This window comes from Amphiprion ocellaris, chromosome 6 (assembly GCF_022539595.1).
Source record: "Amphiprion ocellaris isolate individual 3 ecotype Okinawa chromosome 6, ASM2253959v1, whole genome shotgun sequence".
Classification (NCBI taxonomy): Eukaryota; Metazoa; Chordata; class Actinopteri; family Pomacentridae; genus Amphiprion; species Amphiprion ocellaris.
In genome coordinates this window covers 5,810,466-5,830,769 of record NC_072771.1, presented here as the reverse complement: position 1 = coordinate 5,830,769, position 20,304 = coordinate 5,810,466, and the positions used below count along the sequence as shown (strand labels likewise).

At 37.1% G+C, this 20,304-nt stretch overlaps 1 protein-coding gene across 2 annotated transcripts in view; it reads left to right on the top strand.

The window, feature by feature from the left end:
* Positions 1-20,304, top strand: part of ypel1 (yippee-like 1) — a 48,026-nt gene that overhangs the window by 21,209 nt on the left and 6,513 nt on the right. For both annotated transcript variants that reach the window (XM_023292304.3, XM_023292303.3), the window contains exons 3-4: positions 14,476-14,519; positions 18,842-18,950. In XM_023292304.3, coding sequence (XP_023148072.1) covers positions 14,476-14,519; positions 18,842-18,950 — 153 coding nt within the window. The remainder of the gene's footprint in view (positions 1-14,475; positions 14,520-18,841; positions 18,951-20,304) is intronic.

Here is a 20,304-nt window from a genome sequence, read left to right as displayed (position 1 = left end):
ATATTTGCCAGATACATGCCTGTTGCGGTGTTTGTATGGCTGATTGTGTGGTATTTCCACACAGGGGGGTGACGACTCCATACTCTGCTTACTTCACAGTCCAGATCCTTGGCAAAATATGTATTTTCAGTGTGTAGGTTGCTGCTCAGAGGTGGTTGCTTCCTGTGGACTTATAAAATAGTAACACTCATATGGTAAAAGTGGAGGAAAAAGCTGCATTAAAACACCCAGTGAAAATGGCATTTTTATTCTTGTCTATATGTAGTGAGTGTAACTAGTATTTTCACTAGAATAAATCAAATTTCTCATATATTATGGCACATTATTAAGAAATAACAGCACAAAAACCCTTCCGCAGGTTGATTACACAAATGTTTTTTAACATCAGGGGGAAAATTACTATATGTTGGTCCATTGTGGTCAAAGTTTAACCATTCAGCAGTTCTAGAACTAAAAATACCCCAAATTGTCCTGTTTTATGCTGCTGTGACGGAGAATGGCAAAGCATGTCATGCAAAAGTAAATAGGGAGCAATAAAATAGCATAAAAATGCAATTATAGAAAGTAATATCAATAAAAGAAAAGCAGAATTTAATCAACAGATGCACAGTATTGAGGCACACCCTTAAGGATTTTCAGTGCTTTTTGAAAAATAAATTAAAAAATAACAGTACAGAAAGTTATTATTTCCACCCTGAAGATAGTAGTAATTCTAAATAATGTCTCATCCTGTCATCAGTTGTTGATATTTGTTTTTTCCCCAGTAATGACTTTTCTGCCAGCAGTGTTTTAAATCTGGAGGCATCTGTTTGTCCACATTTTGATTGTCTTTAATAGAAGTTTATTTAGAAGTTCAAAATGTGTTTACCTCAGCTGAATAAACACTTCCCTGTTTCATTGGCGATGCGCTTCGTTTTGTGTTGATAAATCTGTGAAGACTTTATTGGTTGGTGCAGAATGAGGTCAAGTTTTCTCCAGGAAGAGTCAGCTTTTCCAGAATCAATAACAAACAGTCGCATTAGATTCAGACACTGTCTCAGAACAAGTGTGGATGAAAAGTGAAAATCCTGTATTTATACATAGAAATAGCATATTCTCCAAGCAAAACTTCTATTACTATGAAACTTTTTTCCTATTTTAGATTAAATAGTCTGAACTAGAGTTGAAATACTTTAATTTGCTTCTCAAACATGATGTTTGCTGTTTTTTGTTGCCTTTAATGGCATAAAACTGAATATATTTGACTTTTGCTGGACAAAACAAGCAAAATAGCTGCACTTTCTTGTATTTTATGATGAGTTAAGGACGAGATTAATTGAAAAATTGATTGAAAATAATCAGAGGCTCTGGATTGAATATTTATCGAACAGTTTTTTGTGATTTACAAACTGTTTCCGAAGGTTTCTATGTGACTTTGTGTGGACTACAGTCGGTTAACAGGGCAGCTGGTCAGTTTAAAGCTCTCTGCTCATATCCGACCTCTTCTCCACTGACCTCCATTCAAAGGGAGAACTTAATCTCCAGTGAAAACTCAGAAGCAGTCTGCAGCAAGGAGTGAACTGTTGCCAAAGCAGCTGTTGACAAATGACCTCATCAGTCTAAACAATCCCCTTTAATAGTAATTGGATTCATTAAGAGATCCTCTGTGGACAGTCTGTCATTCTGTGGTTGGTTTCACACATTTAACATGCCGCAAACATGTCTATTGTTATGCACACGTGTGATGATTGTGAGTTAATTTAAAAAGGTACAAGAAACCAAAAGTAATTAGAAGTCACAAAAGGCTGTTACCATTTAATTTCAATAAAAATATTTAATCAGAAAGTTTCCAGATTTGAATCATGGTGTTTGACAAAAGGAGGTTTCAAGGCTTCCATGCATGTTCGTTTTATTGCAGCCACATGGGAAATTCATCTAATAATTGTAGTTCTAACAGTCCAGAATTGGCAAAATCATTAAAACGCAACATTACCTGGTACAGAAAGCAATCAGAGATGAAAAGAATTGTTTCCCTGCGCAAAAAAACAGCTTGTGCTACCTCCTAATTCAGAAGTAAACTCTATGATTCTGCCATATGTTGTGAGGACAAGAATCCAAAATCAGATCAAATCTTTAAAACTGATATAGGAAACAGTTTAAAGCCTTTAACTTTAGAAACATTTTGACAGTTTTAGTATTAATTCTAGAACAACTTATTATAAACTCAAATGGAACTGGTTCACAGCAACATGGTGGGATTGATCTACGAAACTTTATGAAAAGTAAACTAAAGCAACTGATGATCGCAGCATAAGAACTATTGAGGAACACAGCACAGACAAATTAGCTGCTGTTTTTCGATGATCGGCCATGTTGGTTGTTGAGCTGTGATACACAAAGTACTGTTTACAAAGCTGACACTGTCACAGTGCTCCTTTACTAGCTAAACTCTGATAAAGTGGACACTCAACTTTTTGGTTAGTTTAGAGTTGACTTTTGAGTAAATGTTCAATAAATGTTAAATTAGTTAGACGTAGGAGTCTTCATTAGGTCCAGTAGTCTCTATCACAGTGTTCCTTTACTAGCTAAACTCTCATAAAGTTTATGCTCAACTTTTTGAACATTGGCTTGAACAAAATGCAGCAATACCAGTGATGTCTCTGACATGGTATCAATTTGTTTAGACTCAGAGTGAACATTAAATGCATGTAGCAATCATATTAGGTCCAGTAGTCTCTGTGACAGTGCTCCTTTACTAGCTGAACATTCATAAAGTTTACTCTCGACTTTTTTGGTCAGTTTGGAGTTGACTCATAAATAAGTTAGGCATAGCAGTCTTCATTATGTCCAGTAGTCTCTGTCACAATGCTCCTTTACTAGCTAAACTGTCATAAAGTTTACACTCAACTTTTTGGTCTTTTGAACAATTGCAGAAACACCAACAACTTCTTTGACATGGTGTGAATTGGTTTTGTCTCAGAGTGATCCTTAAATCCAAGCAACAGTCTTTATTAGGTCCAGTAGTCTCTGTCACAGTGTACGACTCGACTTTTTGGTTAGGTTGGAGTCAACTGTGACTTAATGTTCAATAGGAGTCTTCATTATGTCCAGTAGTTTTTGGACTTTTTAGACATCGGCTTGAACAGTTGTAGAAGCACCCAACAACTTTTTTGAAATGGTATCAGTTAGTTTTGACTCATAGTGAAAGTTAAATAAAGTAACAGTCTTCATTATCTCCAGTAGTCTCTGTTACAGTGCTCCTTTACTAGCTAAACTCTGACAAAGTTTACACTGGACTCTTTGGTTAGTTTGGAGTCGACTCTGAGTAATCATTCAGTAAATGTTAAAAAGTTACAAATAGTGGTTTCCATTAGATTGGGAATTTCAAAATTGTAAAAAAAATTCCTTCTGCAGCCAAAATAATTCATTAATTCTGGAAGGATATTGATGAAAATTAAACCAGACATTGTCCGACTAATGCAAATTTGGTCAACTGTTGACCTGGAGACTTAAGTGTTACTTTACTGATTATAAACCAAATTACTTCAAATTATTTGTTTTTATTCAACCAACAGCACAAAACCCCAAAAATATTAAATTCATAATTATACAAAACAGAGAAACACGGTGTATCATCATATTTAACATTAAATTAGAAGCTGCAAAGGCACTTCCTGAGTACGACAACTACAGTAAAAATAAATTTTCAATATAGATAAAGATATTAGAACATTTTAAAACTTAAAATGTGAAAAGAACCTGCAACTGAAAATAAATGAACGCTCAATTTAGTTTTTCCGTTTTTGAATTTTTCATTTATTTCAGCATTTTAACATCAGATTTTATACATTTTCCATATGGCGTGATGTTAGGTGAATTCAATAAGCTAGTTTATTTGGGCATGTGAATGTTTTTAGCTTTATTAGAACACACTGTTTAATAAACTCCTTGAAATGTTTCTCATGGTTCTGGTTCTGGAAAGTCTAAACTCATTTGAAGATTACATTAATAGCACCAAAGGCACTGCCCAACTGAAACGAGCACAAAACAAAAAGACTTTCTCAGGGTAGATTAAAATATTAGGACTTAATGTGTACAAGTGCAATTTAAGATGCTGCAGTAGAAAATAAATCACACAATTTTTTACATTTTCCATTTGTTCCTGCATTTTAAGATCTAATTTTACACGTTTTGCATACGATTGAGCTGAAAAGTGTCTGTATTAATATGCTGACATTGATTTTGACCGCGCTGCTCGCAGATCTATTAATAAACTGTGCCTTCTTTGCCACACCTCGCTGCCATGTGTGTGTTCAGCATCACCAGTCCTCAGCATCAACCTTTCTAAGCCGATTATGTTACTTAGGAGAAGATGACACCGTAGTCTGGTGTTTTCCACTACAGGCTGCCAAAGGCCCGTTTGACTTCCATCCCATGTGAAGGTGTCGTTCCTCCAGAGCCACGTTCCTTATTAAGTTTCTTTGCTGAGGGAGAAAAAAAGCTAGTTAGTGGGTCGTGTTAACAGAGGTGTTCTGGCAGCTTTTATTCCCCACAGTTGCAGCTCGAGGTTTAAAAAAAAAAAAAAAAAGTTTCCCCTCACCGAGCTTATGCACCGAGTCCTGGAGGCAATGCCACCTGGCCGCCGGAGCTGCAGATGGAGCAGCCGAAAGAGAGGATTAACCTGAGACGTGGGCCAGAAGGAAGTATGGCAGGCATGGTCTCCCTCCCCCCTGCCTCACCCTTTCCTCACCCTCAACCAGCAAAACAAATATGGGACACAGACGCCTACTTTGCTGCTACTTTATTGCTTAGTTTTGTGCATAAACTGTCAAAAAATACACAAAAATATGCTTTACACTTCATCCAAATCCAAAAAATTTAGCTGCAGAATTGATAATTTTGTAGGGTCTTAGCTGTAATGTTTATATTGGTTAGGTTTAGTCATATAATATATTATACTGTAGGGTTTTAATAAGATAAGACAAAACTTTATTGATCCAGAAGGAAATTCTTGTACGAGATATTGCACAAAAAAAAACAAGACTCAGAATGACATAAGATGTTAATATGACGCTACTAAAATGCCGCTAGAATAGAAAAGCAAAAAGTAATACTGGCGATGATATTGAGCTAATAAGTAAAAAAAAACCACACATGAAATTGAAATATTGTGGCTAAAAAATTAAATATTGTACATTATGAGTGAGATGCACATGACTGAAAAAGATTTGGCACAAACTATTGGAAAAAAGTAATATTGCAAATTTTATTGACAATACTGTTGATTACATTAGTTAGGTTATTCCCCATAATTAATAAAATGTTCTTTTATAGTAAAGTCATATTTTATATAATATTGCAGGGTTTTAATTCATAATATGTAAATTACTCGGGTAAAATCACACCATCAATAAGTGATAAGCTTTTCTAAACATTGGGATTTTAACTTGTTAGGGTAAATCTTATTTACCGGACACATTTACCACACATGGAAGAATGGTTTTAAAATTTATATAAGATGAATAGTCAAAGAAATTTCTTTTTTCCTGTTTTATGTCAATTCTAACTTAGTTAACTTAGTTATTTTGCTTGTATGTTTATTTGTGTAAGCTAGTTAGCTGGAGGCCCTGCGACAGACTGGTGATCTGTCTAGGGTGTCCCCTGCCTTCACCTGAGTCAGCTGGGATAGGCTCCAGCACCCCCCGCGACCCTAGTGAGGATTAAGCGGTGTATAGATAATGGATGGATGGATAGTTAGCTGGATGTGCAAATGTTTTTAGCTTTATTAGAGCTGACAATCACTCTGTGTTTTGATTAATTCCTGCAAAATTTCTTGTGTTTCTGATTTTAAAAATGACTAAAAAGTTGTAGAAATGAAAAGTTATGGACATTTTCGGATTGGATTAGAAGCTCCAAAGACATTCTTCTTAAAACACGTAGAAAAAAAAACATTTTCAATACAGATAAAAACATTAATTAACTTAAATAACTTAATAAATATGTAAAAGTGCAATTTTTAAAAAAAATTCACAGAAGAACAAATAAGCAAATGGCCAATTTAGTTTTTAATTTTTAGGTTTTCCAATTATTTCATCATTTTAATATCTGAGTTTCCACATTTTCCATTTGACATAATGCTATGAGCTAACTAGCTCATAGTAGGAACAGACAACACACTTTTTGATGTATTAATGGGATTTTTTCTCGTGTTTCTGGTTCTGGGAAGCATAAAAAGTCATAGAAGTCCAAAGTAGAGAACATTTTAAGAATAGATAAGAAGCTCCAAAGGCTGCCTCAGTGAAACAAGTACAAAACAGAAAGACATCCTTCATTTGGATTAGCACTATAGGACTTGTTAAGGTTCAACTTTTAAGCTAGTTAGCTGAGCAAATTAGAGCAGATAAACACACTTTTTGATGCATCAATGGATTTTTTTTTTCTCATGTTTCTGGTTCTGGAAAGCCTCAAAAGTTGTAGACAGAAAGTCAGCCTAGTTCCTGTGGTTGAACCGTCGCTGTGGGGCGTTCAACAGACACTCAGCTTCCCCTGTTAGCCTGAAAACACAGTAAGTCAACATGTTCGACCAAAGCATATTGAAAACAAGAAGCGTGGCCACAAAATCAGAGCCGACACACGTAGTTATTGTCACCCCGATCACGCTGCATCTCTCCAGCGCGGCTGTCGGCTCATATTCTGATCAGATCTGCAGCGGATCCGTCCTGAAATCAGAGCAGCGCTGGTTTTTGGGAAGGCGAGCGTGAAGGCCTGCAGTGTGAACGTGGTCCTGGAAGCGGCGCGACGCTGCCTGAATACTGACGAGGAGGACGGCTGTTTTATTCAGCACCCATCAGGCTGATGGAAGAACCCTCTAATGGATTGATCACACTTTTCGTTTCTTGCCATTAAAGCGACGCAGCTCTTCTGGCTGGACGTTTGCTAACGCGCTGATGGTCTACATGTGGCCGAGGTGACAGTGGCAGAAAACGCAATTTAATGCAGCTGCTCTCACTCTCTCTGTTTTCATTTTTATTTATTTTTTTTTAATATCATAATTAAACCGAGCATCTTCTGGACTGGGAGGCTTTTATGTAACTGTTTTTATAGCCACACGAGTGTCGCTGACACTTTATACTGAAAAATCTCAATGAATATTTAATGAATGGCTATGAATTTTGGTACACACATCCATCTTCCCCCTAAAATAGCTCTGGTGATCCAGGGTGGTGCAGAGATGGAAATAATCCCACCACCTGATTAAATGTTTCTTCTTCTGCCAAATGGGGACAAAAAGCACAGAAAATACTAATACTGTCTGTAATAACTGCTCTGAAAGGTTACAACCAACCTTGAAAAGTCAAATGACAAGCAAAGAATGTAAAAGCACATAGAAACACAGATTGTGTTTTTCTGCTCCTGTCACGTTTTTACTCACTGTGGGCACATTTTTCACTCCAATTTAAAGCCCTGCACCTCTATGGAAACAGAACAGTCATGACTACAAGTAGAAAGGACTGAAAAATGTCTTTTTTGCAGTGTGACAAAATTCTGATGCCATAAATCATACAAAAAAGATGAAACGAAAGTGATTATTTAAGTTGCAAAAATGGAAAAACCTTGGAATTAACATGTACAACATTTTTCCAAAGCCCCATATCGGTTACTAATATTAGAAAAACTTTGGTGGCTCTACATATTCGAGATACTTTACTACTTACATTTTTAACTTGTTTATAAACTTGTCTCCTCTCTGCTAGAATAAATTGATTTTGATTAAAAATCCACATTTCGCTAAGATTTGTTTAAATTTTCCAGAAACACTGCCTGCAGTTCAGCCAAAAAATATGTGAATTTTTCTTCCATACCTGTTGGTCACAGTTGAGTCAATAATAACTTCTCGGTTGTGGCAAGAAGCATAGAATTTTTTGTTTTTTACAGAATCTGGTTGCTGCAAACGGTTTATTTTTGGCAAATTTTTAAACATGACGTGTAGAATAAAATGTCCTTGGTGAAAAATCGAGATTTAGCTAAGATTTGATTAAGTTCTCTGGATGGATGAGTGGTTCAAGGACTGTGGGAAAGTTGAAAATCAGATGATTCTTGCTGTTGTAACAGTTTCTGCATCTTTTTATGGAAATTTTACATTAATAGTGATATAGACTCTTTCATGGTGATTTTGAGTGTTTTCATGGTGATCCGATGGTTGGCTTTGTGGTGAAATTGTGTATTTTCATGGGTAATTTACGTCTCTTAATAGTTATTTTATGTCTTTGGTGGTAACTTTGCATCTTTTTGAAGTTATTTTGCCTCTTTTTGTGTTGAATTTGCATGTTTTTGTTGTGACTGTGTCCTTTTGGGGAGATTTCACATCTTTTTGTGGTAGTTTTGCATGTTTTCTAGGTGTTTGGAGTCTTTTTCTTGTGGTTATGCATCATTTGGTTTTAACTTGGCATCTTTGGTCATGATTTTGGCTCTGTTTGTAAGGATTTTACCTCTTTTGTGGTGATTTTGCATCTTTGGTGGTGATTTTGTGTCTTTTTGTAGTAACTTTCCCTCTTTTTGTTGTGATTTTGCCCCTTTTTGTGTTGTATTTGCATGTTTTTATTGTGACTTTGCATCCTGTTGGTGTGATTTTCCATCTTTTCATGGGTATTTTACATCGCTTCATAGGGATTTTACGTATTTGCTAGTAATTTTGCATCTTTTTGTTGTAATTTTGCCTTTTTTGTGTTGAATTTGCATGTTTTCGTTGTGACTGCATCCTTTTGGGGAGATTTCATGTATTTTTGTGGTAATTTTGCATCTTTTGGTGTTAACTTGGCGTCTTTGGTGGTGATTTTGCATCTTTCATTGGAATTTTATGTTTCTCAATAGTGATTTTACATCTTTGGTGGTGATTTTGCCTCTTTGTGATGAATTTGCATGTTTTCCTTGTGACTTTGCGTGCCTTTGATGTGATTTTCCGTCTTTTCCTGGGGATTTTGCCTCTTTGTGGTGATTTTGCCCCTTTTTGTGTTGAATTTGCATGTTTTCGTTGTGACTTTATATCCTTTTGGGTAGATGTCACGTCTTTTTGTGTCAATTTTGCATGTTTTCTTGGTGTTTTGAGTCTTTCTTGTTGTTATGCATCTTTTGGTGTTATTTTTCCCTCATTTTGTTGCAAGTTCACATCTTTTGTGTCTTTTCATGCTGCTGCGTGACACATTCTGGTAGCGTTGTGTTGTTTGCTCAACTAATTGTTGTTAATCTTGCTCTTTTAACGGTTTCTGGCTTTGATTAATGGTATAATTTTGGGTCTTTCTCTTAAAGATAAAACACCTTTTTAACCTGCAGAGGGTTAATTTACCTAAATGTTGGCCAAAGATACTACCTTTAACCTGCATTTAAATGGAGCCGTTTGGTTGAAATTGGAGCTGAACCTACAGCAGTCGGCATCTGTTGGAACAGATGGTAAAAGTCGACCTCAGCAGGTTCGTTAATAGCTTTGAGTTAATCTTTTTTTACAACTTGATTTATTGTAAGACACATTTTAAGGGTGGATATTGGAGAATACCGCCGTCGTCTGCAGCTGTTTTGGCCTCTCTGGCTGGATTCTGTGTTATTCTGTGTTTGGCTGAAGAAGCGGATTTCTCAGCTATTGTTCCTTTCAGTCCCGTGTGGTCAAGAGGATTCAGGGATTTTGAGATTTGCTTCTTTGTAGAATTCATTTCTTGGGAACAAGCATTTTTCTTAAAACAAGTGCAATTGCAGCAGCTTAAAGAAATGAGCTCGGTAACAACACGCTCATGTTTTATTAAGTAGTGACAAAAAAAAGGAAAAAGAAAAACCTGTGGGAGTTCATCCAGCCTGCTTCGGATTCTTTTTTTCTTTTTTTTTTTTGGAGAACAATCCCTGCAGGATCCAGTCTGGCTGTCTAATAGGATTGCTGAGTCTGGAGGGTTTGTAGCTCTGAAGCTGCTGTCTGCATTCAGAAAACACGGTCCAAGTTTATTTTTATTTCACAGTATTTATGGGTTTTGTGCTGCTAATGTTGTAGCCAATAGATCCACAGAGAATCAGCTGGTAGAAATGATGATTCTACATCAGGATCCGTTACCACCAAACACTTCTAGAAAGCCTCTAGTTACTCTACATTTAAGAACAACATTCTCGGAACTAAAAGAAAACTTCCCACTGACAACGTTAGTAGAACTTTGCAGAACTTTCTTAGAATGTTTTTGGAACAAAGGAACTCTATGTGTGTGATTCAAACCCAGTCCTTAGATCCATTTTACCTGCCTGTATAGTCACATATGATGATTTAATATGACCGCAGTGTTACTGTGACACATTCTAGCATCATCTATGTAGATATTCTTAGTGCTATTTTCATGCTGATTTTAAGTCTTTGTGTTGGTTCTTGCTCTTTTGTGGTGATTTTGGCATCTTTTCATGGGAATTTTACACCTTTTAATAATGATATAGACTCTTTTCATATCGATTTTAAGTCTTTTTGGTGAAATCGCGTATTTTTATGGGGATTTTACATCTCTTAATAGTGATTTTATGTCTTTGGTGGTAAATTTGCATCTTTTTGTAGTAATTTTGCCTCTTTGTGTGGTGATTTCAGCCCTTTTTGTGTTGAATTTGCATGTTTTCATTGTGACTGCATCCTTTTGTGGTGATTTTGCATCTTTTCATGGTGGTTTTGCATCTTGTCATGGGGATTTTACACCTTTCAATAGTGATTAGGCTCTTTTCATGGTGATTTTGACTCTTTGTGATGAAACTGCATCTTTTCATGGTAACTTTGCATCTCTTTAAATGTGATTTAAGCATCTTTTCTTGGTGATATTAAGTCCCTATTGGGGATTTTGCGACTTTTTGTCCTGACTTTGCATCCTTTTGGGGTGGTTTTATGCATTTGGTGGTTATTTTACCTCTTTTTATGGTGATTGTACCTCTTTTTGTTGTGATTTTGTCCCTTTTTGTGTTGAATTTGCATGTTTTCATTGTGACTTTGTGTCCTTTTGGGGAAATTTCTCATCTCTTTTCAGTAATTTTCCATGTTTTCTAGGTGTTGTGCGTCTTTTTATTGTGGTTGTGCATCTTTTGGTGTTAACTTGGCATCTTTACTCGTGATTTTGGCTCTTTTTGTAAGGTTTTACCTCTTTTGTGATGATTTTGCATCTTTCATTGGGATTTTATGTCTCTTAATAGTGATTTTACATCCTGGTGGTGATGTTGCCTCTTTTTGTCGTGATTTCGCCCTTTTTTGTGTTTAATTTGCATGTTTTTGTTATGACTTTGTGTCCTTTTGTGGTGATTTTCCATCTTTTCATAGGGATTTTGCGTCTTTTTGTAGTCATTTTGCCTCTGTGGTGATTTTGCCCCTTTTTGTCTTGAATTTGCATGTTTTTGTTGTGACTTTGTGTCCTTTTGGAGAAATTTCACATCTTTTTGTGGTAATTTTGCATGTTTTCTAGGTGTTTGGAGTCTTTTCTTGTTGTTATGCATCTTAGGTGGTAAGTTTTGCCTCATTTTGTTGTCATTTCTCTCTTGATTGTGTTGCCTGCTCAACGAATCGATATTAATCTAAAATGAAGACATAGTTAATAACTGCGTAGCTTATTTCTTGCCTCAGATGTTTGTTGTTTTTTTGTTATTTTCTAGTGAAGACTGGACCACTGGAGAGTTGTGGCTGGCTTCTTTGATATTTGTAGAAACATAAGGAGAAGCGCTGGTTAAGCTGCTGTCTGGTTCCAGATTGCACACCCAGCTCCAGTCCCTCAGAAACCCTCCCCGGCCTGTCAGGAGAACATGTTGTTGCCTCGGCAGGGACCGACCCAGTTCCCCCTCACAGCTAAAGGTCACACGACCTCGCATGTGTGCGTAGAGTTCACTTCAAACAGCGAAGCGGAGGACGTCGCAGTCAGACGTGGACACCTACAGAGCAGAGAGAAGAATCTGGCCGAGCGTTGGACCGATGCAGGCGGTTAGGACTCGTCCCCTGAGCCCGGTGGCGGCGGCTGTGGTCAGCAGCTGCTGCTCCTATTAGCCGGTATTAGCTCAGCGGCCTCAACCGCAGCCACCAGTGTATCTGCCGCACTCATTTGCAATGGAAAAAGCAAAGCGGATTGGGGCTGGTCTGCTCTGTCGTCACCCACTGTGACGCTTCACTGCTCTGTTTACATTATTATAACATCACGAGCAGACGCAGCCGCAGGATGTTTACCCAGACTGTATTCACCAGCGTTACATAATTAACTGTAGCTTTAATATATCTGAGCTATCTATTAGGTTGTCCTGTTTACAGTAGCAAACTTTTTCTTTCTGATTTCTCATTTGCAGTTTTTACACATTTACAGTCATTGTGTTTGCTTCTTTCCTTCATGAGGATTTGATTTTGCATCTTTTAGTTTAGATTTTCCCTGTTTGTGCTGATTTTGACTCTTTTTGTTGTGGTTTTGCATCTTTAAGTGGCAGTTTTGCATCTTTTCGTGTCGATTTTACATCATTTTTGGTGATTTACCATCTTGTGGTGACTTTGCATTCTTTTGTACTGATTTTGTATCTTTTTGTGGTGATTTTTCATCTCTTGTGATCATTTAGCATCTTATGGTGATTTTGCATCCTTTTGTGCTGATTTTGACTGTTTTTGTTGTGGTTTTATGTCTTTTAGTGGCCATTTTGCATCTTTTCATGTTGCTCTAGTGTCTTTTCATGTTGATTGTGCATCATTTTTGGTGATTTAACATCTCATTGTGGTGATTTTGCATCTTTTTGTGTTCATTTTGTGTCTTTTTGTTGTGATTTTGTCTGTCATGGTGATTTTGAATCCTTTTATGTTGATTTTATACCATTTTGTGGTGATTTAGCATTTATTGTGGTGATTTTGCCTCTTTTTGTCGGGACTTTAGTTTTTTCTCTGTTGATTTTTGCCTTTTTGTGGTGATTTTGCATCTTATTGTGGTGTTTTTGCATCTCGTGGTGATTTTACGTCATTTTGTATTGATTTTGTATGTTTTTGTTGTGATTTTGCATCTTATTGTAGTGATTTTGCCTCTTATATGGTGATTTTGTGTCTTCTACTGTTGATTCTGGGTTCTTTTGTGGTGATTTTGTGTTTTTCTGTGGTAATTTTATTGGTAATAAAAAAAAAAAATATGGTAATATTGCATCTTTTGATGTTTCTTTTGAGCCTCTGTGGTGATATTGCATGTTGTTTGTGTTGATTTTGCCTTTTTTCATGGTAATTTTACATCTTTTTGTGTTGATTTTTCCTGTTTTCGTGATGATTGTGTCTTTTTGTCTGGATTTGCCTCTTGTCATGCTAATTTTGCAACTTTGAAAGGCGATTTTGCCTCCTTTAATTTAGCATCTTTCAGTGTTGCTTTTGCATCTTTTCCTGCAGCTGATGCATTCAAGTTGCGTCGCATCGCTTGCTCCTTATTTGCATAAATTTGAGGTCTTGGCTACTTTAGGCAAATCAGGGACATCCAGCTCCCACTTGATGTCTGTGGAAACTCCCCAAAAAAACTTTCTAAAATATTTTCTAATTTGTGGGAAGAGGGAAGCACACAACAAAAACTTAACATAAATCCCTTCTGAGTGTCTAAAATACAATCTCATGAGGAAAGTTTTAAATATGTTTGTTGTGCCTTAAAGTCACAGACACTGAACAATGTCTACAAATATAACAGTATTTGTTTAAAAGGAAACTTGATCCAACAGGTTTTCGGCATCTTTTCATTTGGGATGATTGTTTTGAGCCATTAAATGAGCTGTGATTATCAGTGTGTGTACAGTTAAGCTCATTTCCATTAAACTGTGTCTTTGGCTGACTTGTTGGTTGAACTGAACTGTGGCTTTTGTTGACTCAAAAAGGTTCTCGCCGTCGTTCAGACTTCAAAGTTTTCTATCAGATGTTTATTTTTTTAGTGCTGCATGTCAACAACGGGGCTTAAAATCTTGAGGTTGCAGTCGGGAAAACTCATGGAAAAATGTGACTTTTATTGCATTTTCGTCCAGATTTTATGTAATCTAATGGATTTTTGGCGAGTGACTTCATTCAAAGCACACTTTAATCTATTTCTTCACAGCCCGTAATTTTTCCACATGAATTCTGGCTGCTTCTAACAGCATTTTATGCCATTTTCCATTTAACACTTTGCAGAAAGTTAAGTGTCAGTCATGAATTTGAAGGTCGTGTTTTGGTGTCTGACGTAACCGATCGGTCCGGCCTCAGTTCTCTGGAAACATCTGTCTTGTCACTAAAGCAGAAGCAATGATGATAGACTTGTTCTGTGATGTTTGTCGGCTCAGGCTCCAGCTTTTTATTTCTTACCTGCAGCCAAATGTGTGTGTGGGAACCTTGACAAGGTGGAGGAACAAGTATGCGCAGCAGTTAGTGGTAGAAAATCACCCCGAGGGCATCAGTTGCTGACATTCCTGCAGTGCGGTGAAGCTCTTTAATGTCAACTTACATGATTTCTCTCTTTCTCTCTGCTCTGTTTTCAGTCATTTCAAGGCAGTCAAGGAAGAGCGTACCTGTTTAACTCAGTGTAAGTATCACACCTGCAACTCAGCTCACCTGCTCTGTAGAACTTTATTGCTCTTGTTTGCTCAGATTCAATGCAATGTAATTTATATGTGATGTCATAAATAAAAGTCATGCGGACTCATAAATAGCTTAATCACAGGAGAGAGTTAGAACTCGACTGAAACATCTTTTTCATCCACTAATGTCGTCTTTCTGTTTACTGCCACTGCACATTTATGTCAGAATTTAGACCAGAATGCTGCACAGACACTTTTATTAGCAAGGATTTAGTTTTTTCAGGGCTGATACTGATGATTAGTCATTAACCTCCTAAGACCTGGCGTCCATATATGTGGACATGTTTTTTTTTTACTTCCAAAAAGAGAGTATTGTTAATAATAATAATAATAATAATAATAATGACAATAATAATAAAAATGACAATAATAATAACAGTACTGATAACGACGATGACTATGACAACGACAAATAGAACACATATAATAAATACAATAATCAGATATTAGATATTATCCAATTATTATATTGATTCGTTCCTCCTTATCTCTAATAACTACAACAGGGGTGTCAAACATGCGGCCCGCGAGCCAAAACCGGCCCTCTAGAGGGTCCAATCCGGCCCGTGGGACGACTTTGTAAAATGTAAAAATTACAGAGAAGACATTAACTGCAGATTTTAAATTTGTAAAGCTGTAAATTTTAAATAATTTCTAGACCATGACAAGTTGTTTTCATCATAAAGTAAAATATTAGATTGTTCATTGTTGTTTTGTCATTTTGTGTCTCATTTTAGTAATAATTTGTCCTGTTTTTTGTCTTTTTTGTCTGACTTTTGTCGTTTGTCTCATGTTTTTGTCATTTTGCGTTTCTTTTTGTCTCACGTGTTTTTTTGTCTTATTTTTGTCATCTTGTGTTTTGCTTTATTCATTGTTTTGTGGTTTTGCATTTTTTTGTCTCGCTTGTGTTGTTTTTCTTTTTTTTGTTTTCTCGCTTTTGTCATTTTTTGTCTCGTTTGTGTCATTTGTGTAAAATTTGTCTCGTTTTTGTCGTTCGACCATTTTTTTGGTCGATTTGCAACTTTTTTTTGTCTAACTTTTTGTCTCTTGTTTTGTTTCATGCTGTTTATGTCATTTTTTTGTCATTTTGTTTCTCGTTTTTTGACATTTTGTGTCTCGTTTTTTAATTCCTTAAATGTGAACATTTTCAGAATGTACTTTTTTGCACTAAAACAAAGGAGAAAATTCAAGTTGTCGTTATTTATGCTGCAATTTTACTGGTCCAGCCCATTTGAGATCAAATTGGGCTGAATGTAGCCCCTGATATAATGAGTTTGACACCCCAGAATTAGAAGATTTCTAAAATGCAAGCGCAAACAAAGCTTGGATCTTAGGATCTTAGGCTACAGAGGCTGATCGCCAATATTCAGAACCAATATTTGTGCAGTAAAAATAAACATCTTGGTGTCAGAATGTAGAATAACACAAATTCTAACACAAAACTTCATAAAGACGCCTTTGTTTATGTTTTCCACATCTGTAACTACAATAAAGCTTTTCTACTTTTATTTATCAGTGTCGATTCAAAGTTGATGTCAAAGTTTTTTTTACATTTATTTTAATCATCAGTAACTTGGTTTTTAAAAAATAACAGTAAAAAATGCTTATTCTTATGATAGTATCGTAATTAATCCACTGTTGGAATGATGGCAGTATTACCATTATCTGTAAAAAAAACAAACAAAAAAAAAATTCTACATCTTTGTATTGAAATAATATTGTTATTTTGTAATAATTATAATATTTCCATTTTGGGAAAACCCAACCCATCCTTCAAACATTGGTTAACCTCTCCAATGCCAGCTTACTAACAATTATTATCATTTCTCAATTAATCAATTAGTTGGTTTTTTTTATATTAAATGTCAGAAAATTATGAATAATGCTGATTTACCAAAACCTAAGATGACAAATGTCTTTTGTCAGCAACCCAAAAATATTCAATTTACTGTGACAGAGGAGGAAAGAAAGACATTTAAGAAGCTGCAATCAGAAAAAAATAGATTTTGCTGGTTTGAAAATTACCTCAAACTGATTATTCAGTTTTCAGAATAGTTGGTAGCTCTTCCATACACCCGCGTTTTAAGAGTGCAACGCTGCAGCTAATGTCGTTAGTACGACATGTACATCATATTTCATCCTCTGGGAGTACAAATTGATGTTTGACGGCATGCAAACTAAACCGAACCCAGTGTTGGACGACCTCCTGTAGGTGGTCTCTGCTTGCGTTCAGAAAATTATATTCATTCCAAACATTTTAGGTAGAAAGACTCAAAGCAAAGAAGCTGCTATGAACCGTTTAGTTGCAGTTTGTAGCCACAGATTTGGTGGTTTGCAGTTCAGCAGATGGATCACACACTGTGTGTAAATCAGGACGTAATAAGGCTTTCAATTACAGTCACGGAAATTCAGGTGCAGTTTTCAGCTTTTCATTTAAACGTCTTCTGACCTGGAAAAATCCTCAGATCACTACTTGCCGGTAAACAGATGACATGTGCTCGTTTGTGCTTCAGAAAGGGCTGGTTTACATCCACCTCCTCAGAGCCAAGAACAACGTTTAGTGGTTTATTTCTTGCTTGGTTGGTTTTTGGGCCTCGGCTCTCAGTCTTAATGAAGCGCACAGACGACCTCCCTCCTCCAGAGGCCCCGAGACATTTTTAGGTGTTGGTGTGCAACAGCTTTGTGCCACCCGGCCCTGCTGGATTACATTGTTCTCACCTGCCACAGCGAATTGAACGAAAGAAGCCCTCAGTGGCCTCAACAGTCTGAATAAATCATTTCAAACTGTGGGAAAGCAGCAGGTGAACAATGGTGTTAACACGTAGAAAGACATGTGGGCTACAAACAGCTATGTGTGGTGGAAAGTTCTGCAGTCATCTGCAGGTAGATTGTTTATGTGTAGTGATCGTTTCTGTAGAAGTACAATGACTTTGTTGTGACACGTCCTCCTAATTAAAACGTCACTCAAAAGATACTCAGGGGCGCCCGTATAGCTCAACACGTTGAGCGGGCGACCCATGTACAGAGCTGGTCCCCAACGCAGCTGACCCGGGTTCGATTCCCGCTCGCGGCCCTTTGCTGCATGTCTTTCCCTGACTCTTCTCCCCTGTTTCCTGTCTCTCTCTCACTGCGCCTATCTAATAAAGCCGACAAAAAGGCCAAAAAAAAACTTTAAAAAAAAAAAAAAAAAGATACTCAGCAGGCAAGAGGAGTAGAATAATGATGAGTAAGAAGGAAAGTTATCGAGTATTTACACTACTGTTCATAAGTTTAGGGTCATCCAGACAGTTTCATGTTTTCCATGAAAACTCCCACTTTTATTCATGTGCTAACATAACTGCACAAGGGTTTTCTAATCATCAATGAGCCTTTCAATACCATTAGCTAACACAATGCAGCATTAGAACACAGGAGTGATGGTTGCTGGAAATGTTCCTCTGTACCTCTATGGAGATATTCCATTAAAAATCAGCTGTTTCCAGCTACAATAGTCATTTATTACATGAACAATGTCTACACTGTTTTTCAAATTCATTTAATGTTATCTTCATTGGAAAAAAAAATACTGCTGTTCTTTCAAAAATAAGGAACATTTCTAAGTGAACCCCTGCTTTTGAATGGTAGGTTAAATATAAGATGTAGAATAAAGTGATTTTGATGGAATAATTTCTGATTTTAAGCTTGGATTTAGTTAATTTTCCTGATGAAACAGTCACAGAACACTTATCTTTCAGAAAGTCAAGAATCCAGCAATTCTCTCTGTTTTTACAGTTTCTGACGCTGATAAATGGTGTAATTTCAGCCATATTTTAAAGATAAGAAACCATTTAAACCCACTCGAGGAAGACAGCGCTGATTGGTTAAATACGTAGTTAGGGACTTTGGCATGTCCCCAACAAGTAGTAGCTTTATCAACAACAAAAAAAGCGCTGTCATCAGTATAAAATTCACCGTGTATATTAACATAAAAACCTGCTATCTGCTGTTGTTTTGGTGCGGTCAGAGCTAACCTTGATGCTATCATATAGCTACATCACAATGGAAACAGAATAATTGGGGAGATGTTCCCATAAATGTTTGCGCCACCTCGCAGCTCCTCCGAGTTCTTACACTGGAAAGCCGTCATTACATTTGGATGGTAATTCCATCCATTTTGGTTCCATTTCGGGTGTTTTTATCCAATTTTAAAGGCTGTACCTTCACTTTAAACCTGCTGTTCCTCCCCTGACCTCCATGACCTTTTCTCTACTTGCTGTCTTGTTTCCAGGGTGAATGTCGGCTGCGGGCCAGCTGAGGAGCGGGTTCTCCTCACAGGTTTACATGCTGTGGCTGATATCTACTGTGAAAACTGTAAAACCACCCTGGGCTGGAAATATGTAAGTATCCGCCAGCTTTCACCTTTGACTCTTCCCATCTTTCACAAAGCATCACCTTGGTCTGTTCCCACGACGTTGCACTGTGCAGTTTTTCTTCTTCTTCTATGGGGACAAATTACGGCATTACGGGTCAAAAGAGCAAAGTCGCTCTCATTAAAGCATTGCTCATTAAAGTCATGGTGACAGCGTTTTTTGCTCACGTTTGTTTTCGGGCTCAGAGGTTGAACACTGTGTGGTATCCTAGCGCGCAAGATAATTACAGTGCCGAAAGGTTGGCTGCAGACAGCCAGACTGGTACCTCCGAGAGTCTACAGTGATTAAATGTCAGGCCATTTTGAAGAGGCTCGTCCCAGTAATTGTCTGAAAAGACTGGAAGGGTGTGAAATAACTGAACAAAGTATAGGGACGGGAACTCACTTAAAGCCGCTCCTTTAGTGACAAAAACAATTAGAGATTGTCAGAAAGGCGCTGCGAGCACAGAAAAGGAAAGCAGAGCTGGTTTACAAGGCAAAGCAGCCTGAGCAAATAACAACAAAGACCCTTATGAATCTCCTGGAGCTCAGCAGGACGAGACATACGCCGGAAATCATACAGCATCTAATGAGATGTACTGTCAGTGGTGAAGTTTAGACGCTTGAAAGAAAGCGATTTGGTCGCTAGAGGAAGCCGTTCTCTGTTCTCATGTTCTTCTCTGCAAAAACCCTGCTGTTCTCAGATAATAATGAGGCTACATGAATATACTGTACATCTGTACCTCTCGTTTGTGTTTGAGTTGCTGTATGCTTCTTTCATGTGATGTATGCCTCCTCCACAGTGTTGTAGGGTTCCTCCATAATTTACTTAAAAGCATCTCCAACACCTTTTGAAGACTGCAGCAACATTTCACAGTCTGAGAACATCAGTCAAGGTTCTCCACGTGGGAGAAATGATACAATAACTTGTTGACCTTCAGCACATAAAAACACAGTTTCAGCGTCACTCACACGCAAATATTTCAACCTGATTCCTTTTAAACTTTATGTTATTGTCTAGCGGAAAGTAGAGGAGGTGACAGATAAGAACTAGTTTACAGAGTGAAAGTTCCAAAACAATCTGAACTCAAGGTTCAATTCAGCAGCTTTCAACCACATCTAACAGTCTTTCTCAGTGAACAGAGTTTGTTTAGTTGTTGTGGAGATGTACCCTACCGTTCAAAAGCTTGGGGTCACTTAGAAATGTTCTTATTTTTGAAAGGAAAGCTTTTTTTCCGATGAAGGTAACATTAAATGAATGATAAATCCGGTGTGGACATTGTTAATGTGGTAAATGACTATTCTAGCTGGAAACAGCTGATTTTTAATGGATTATCTCCATA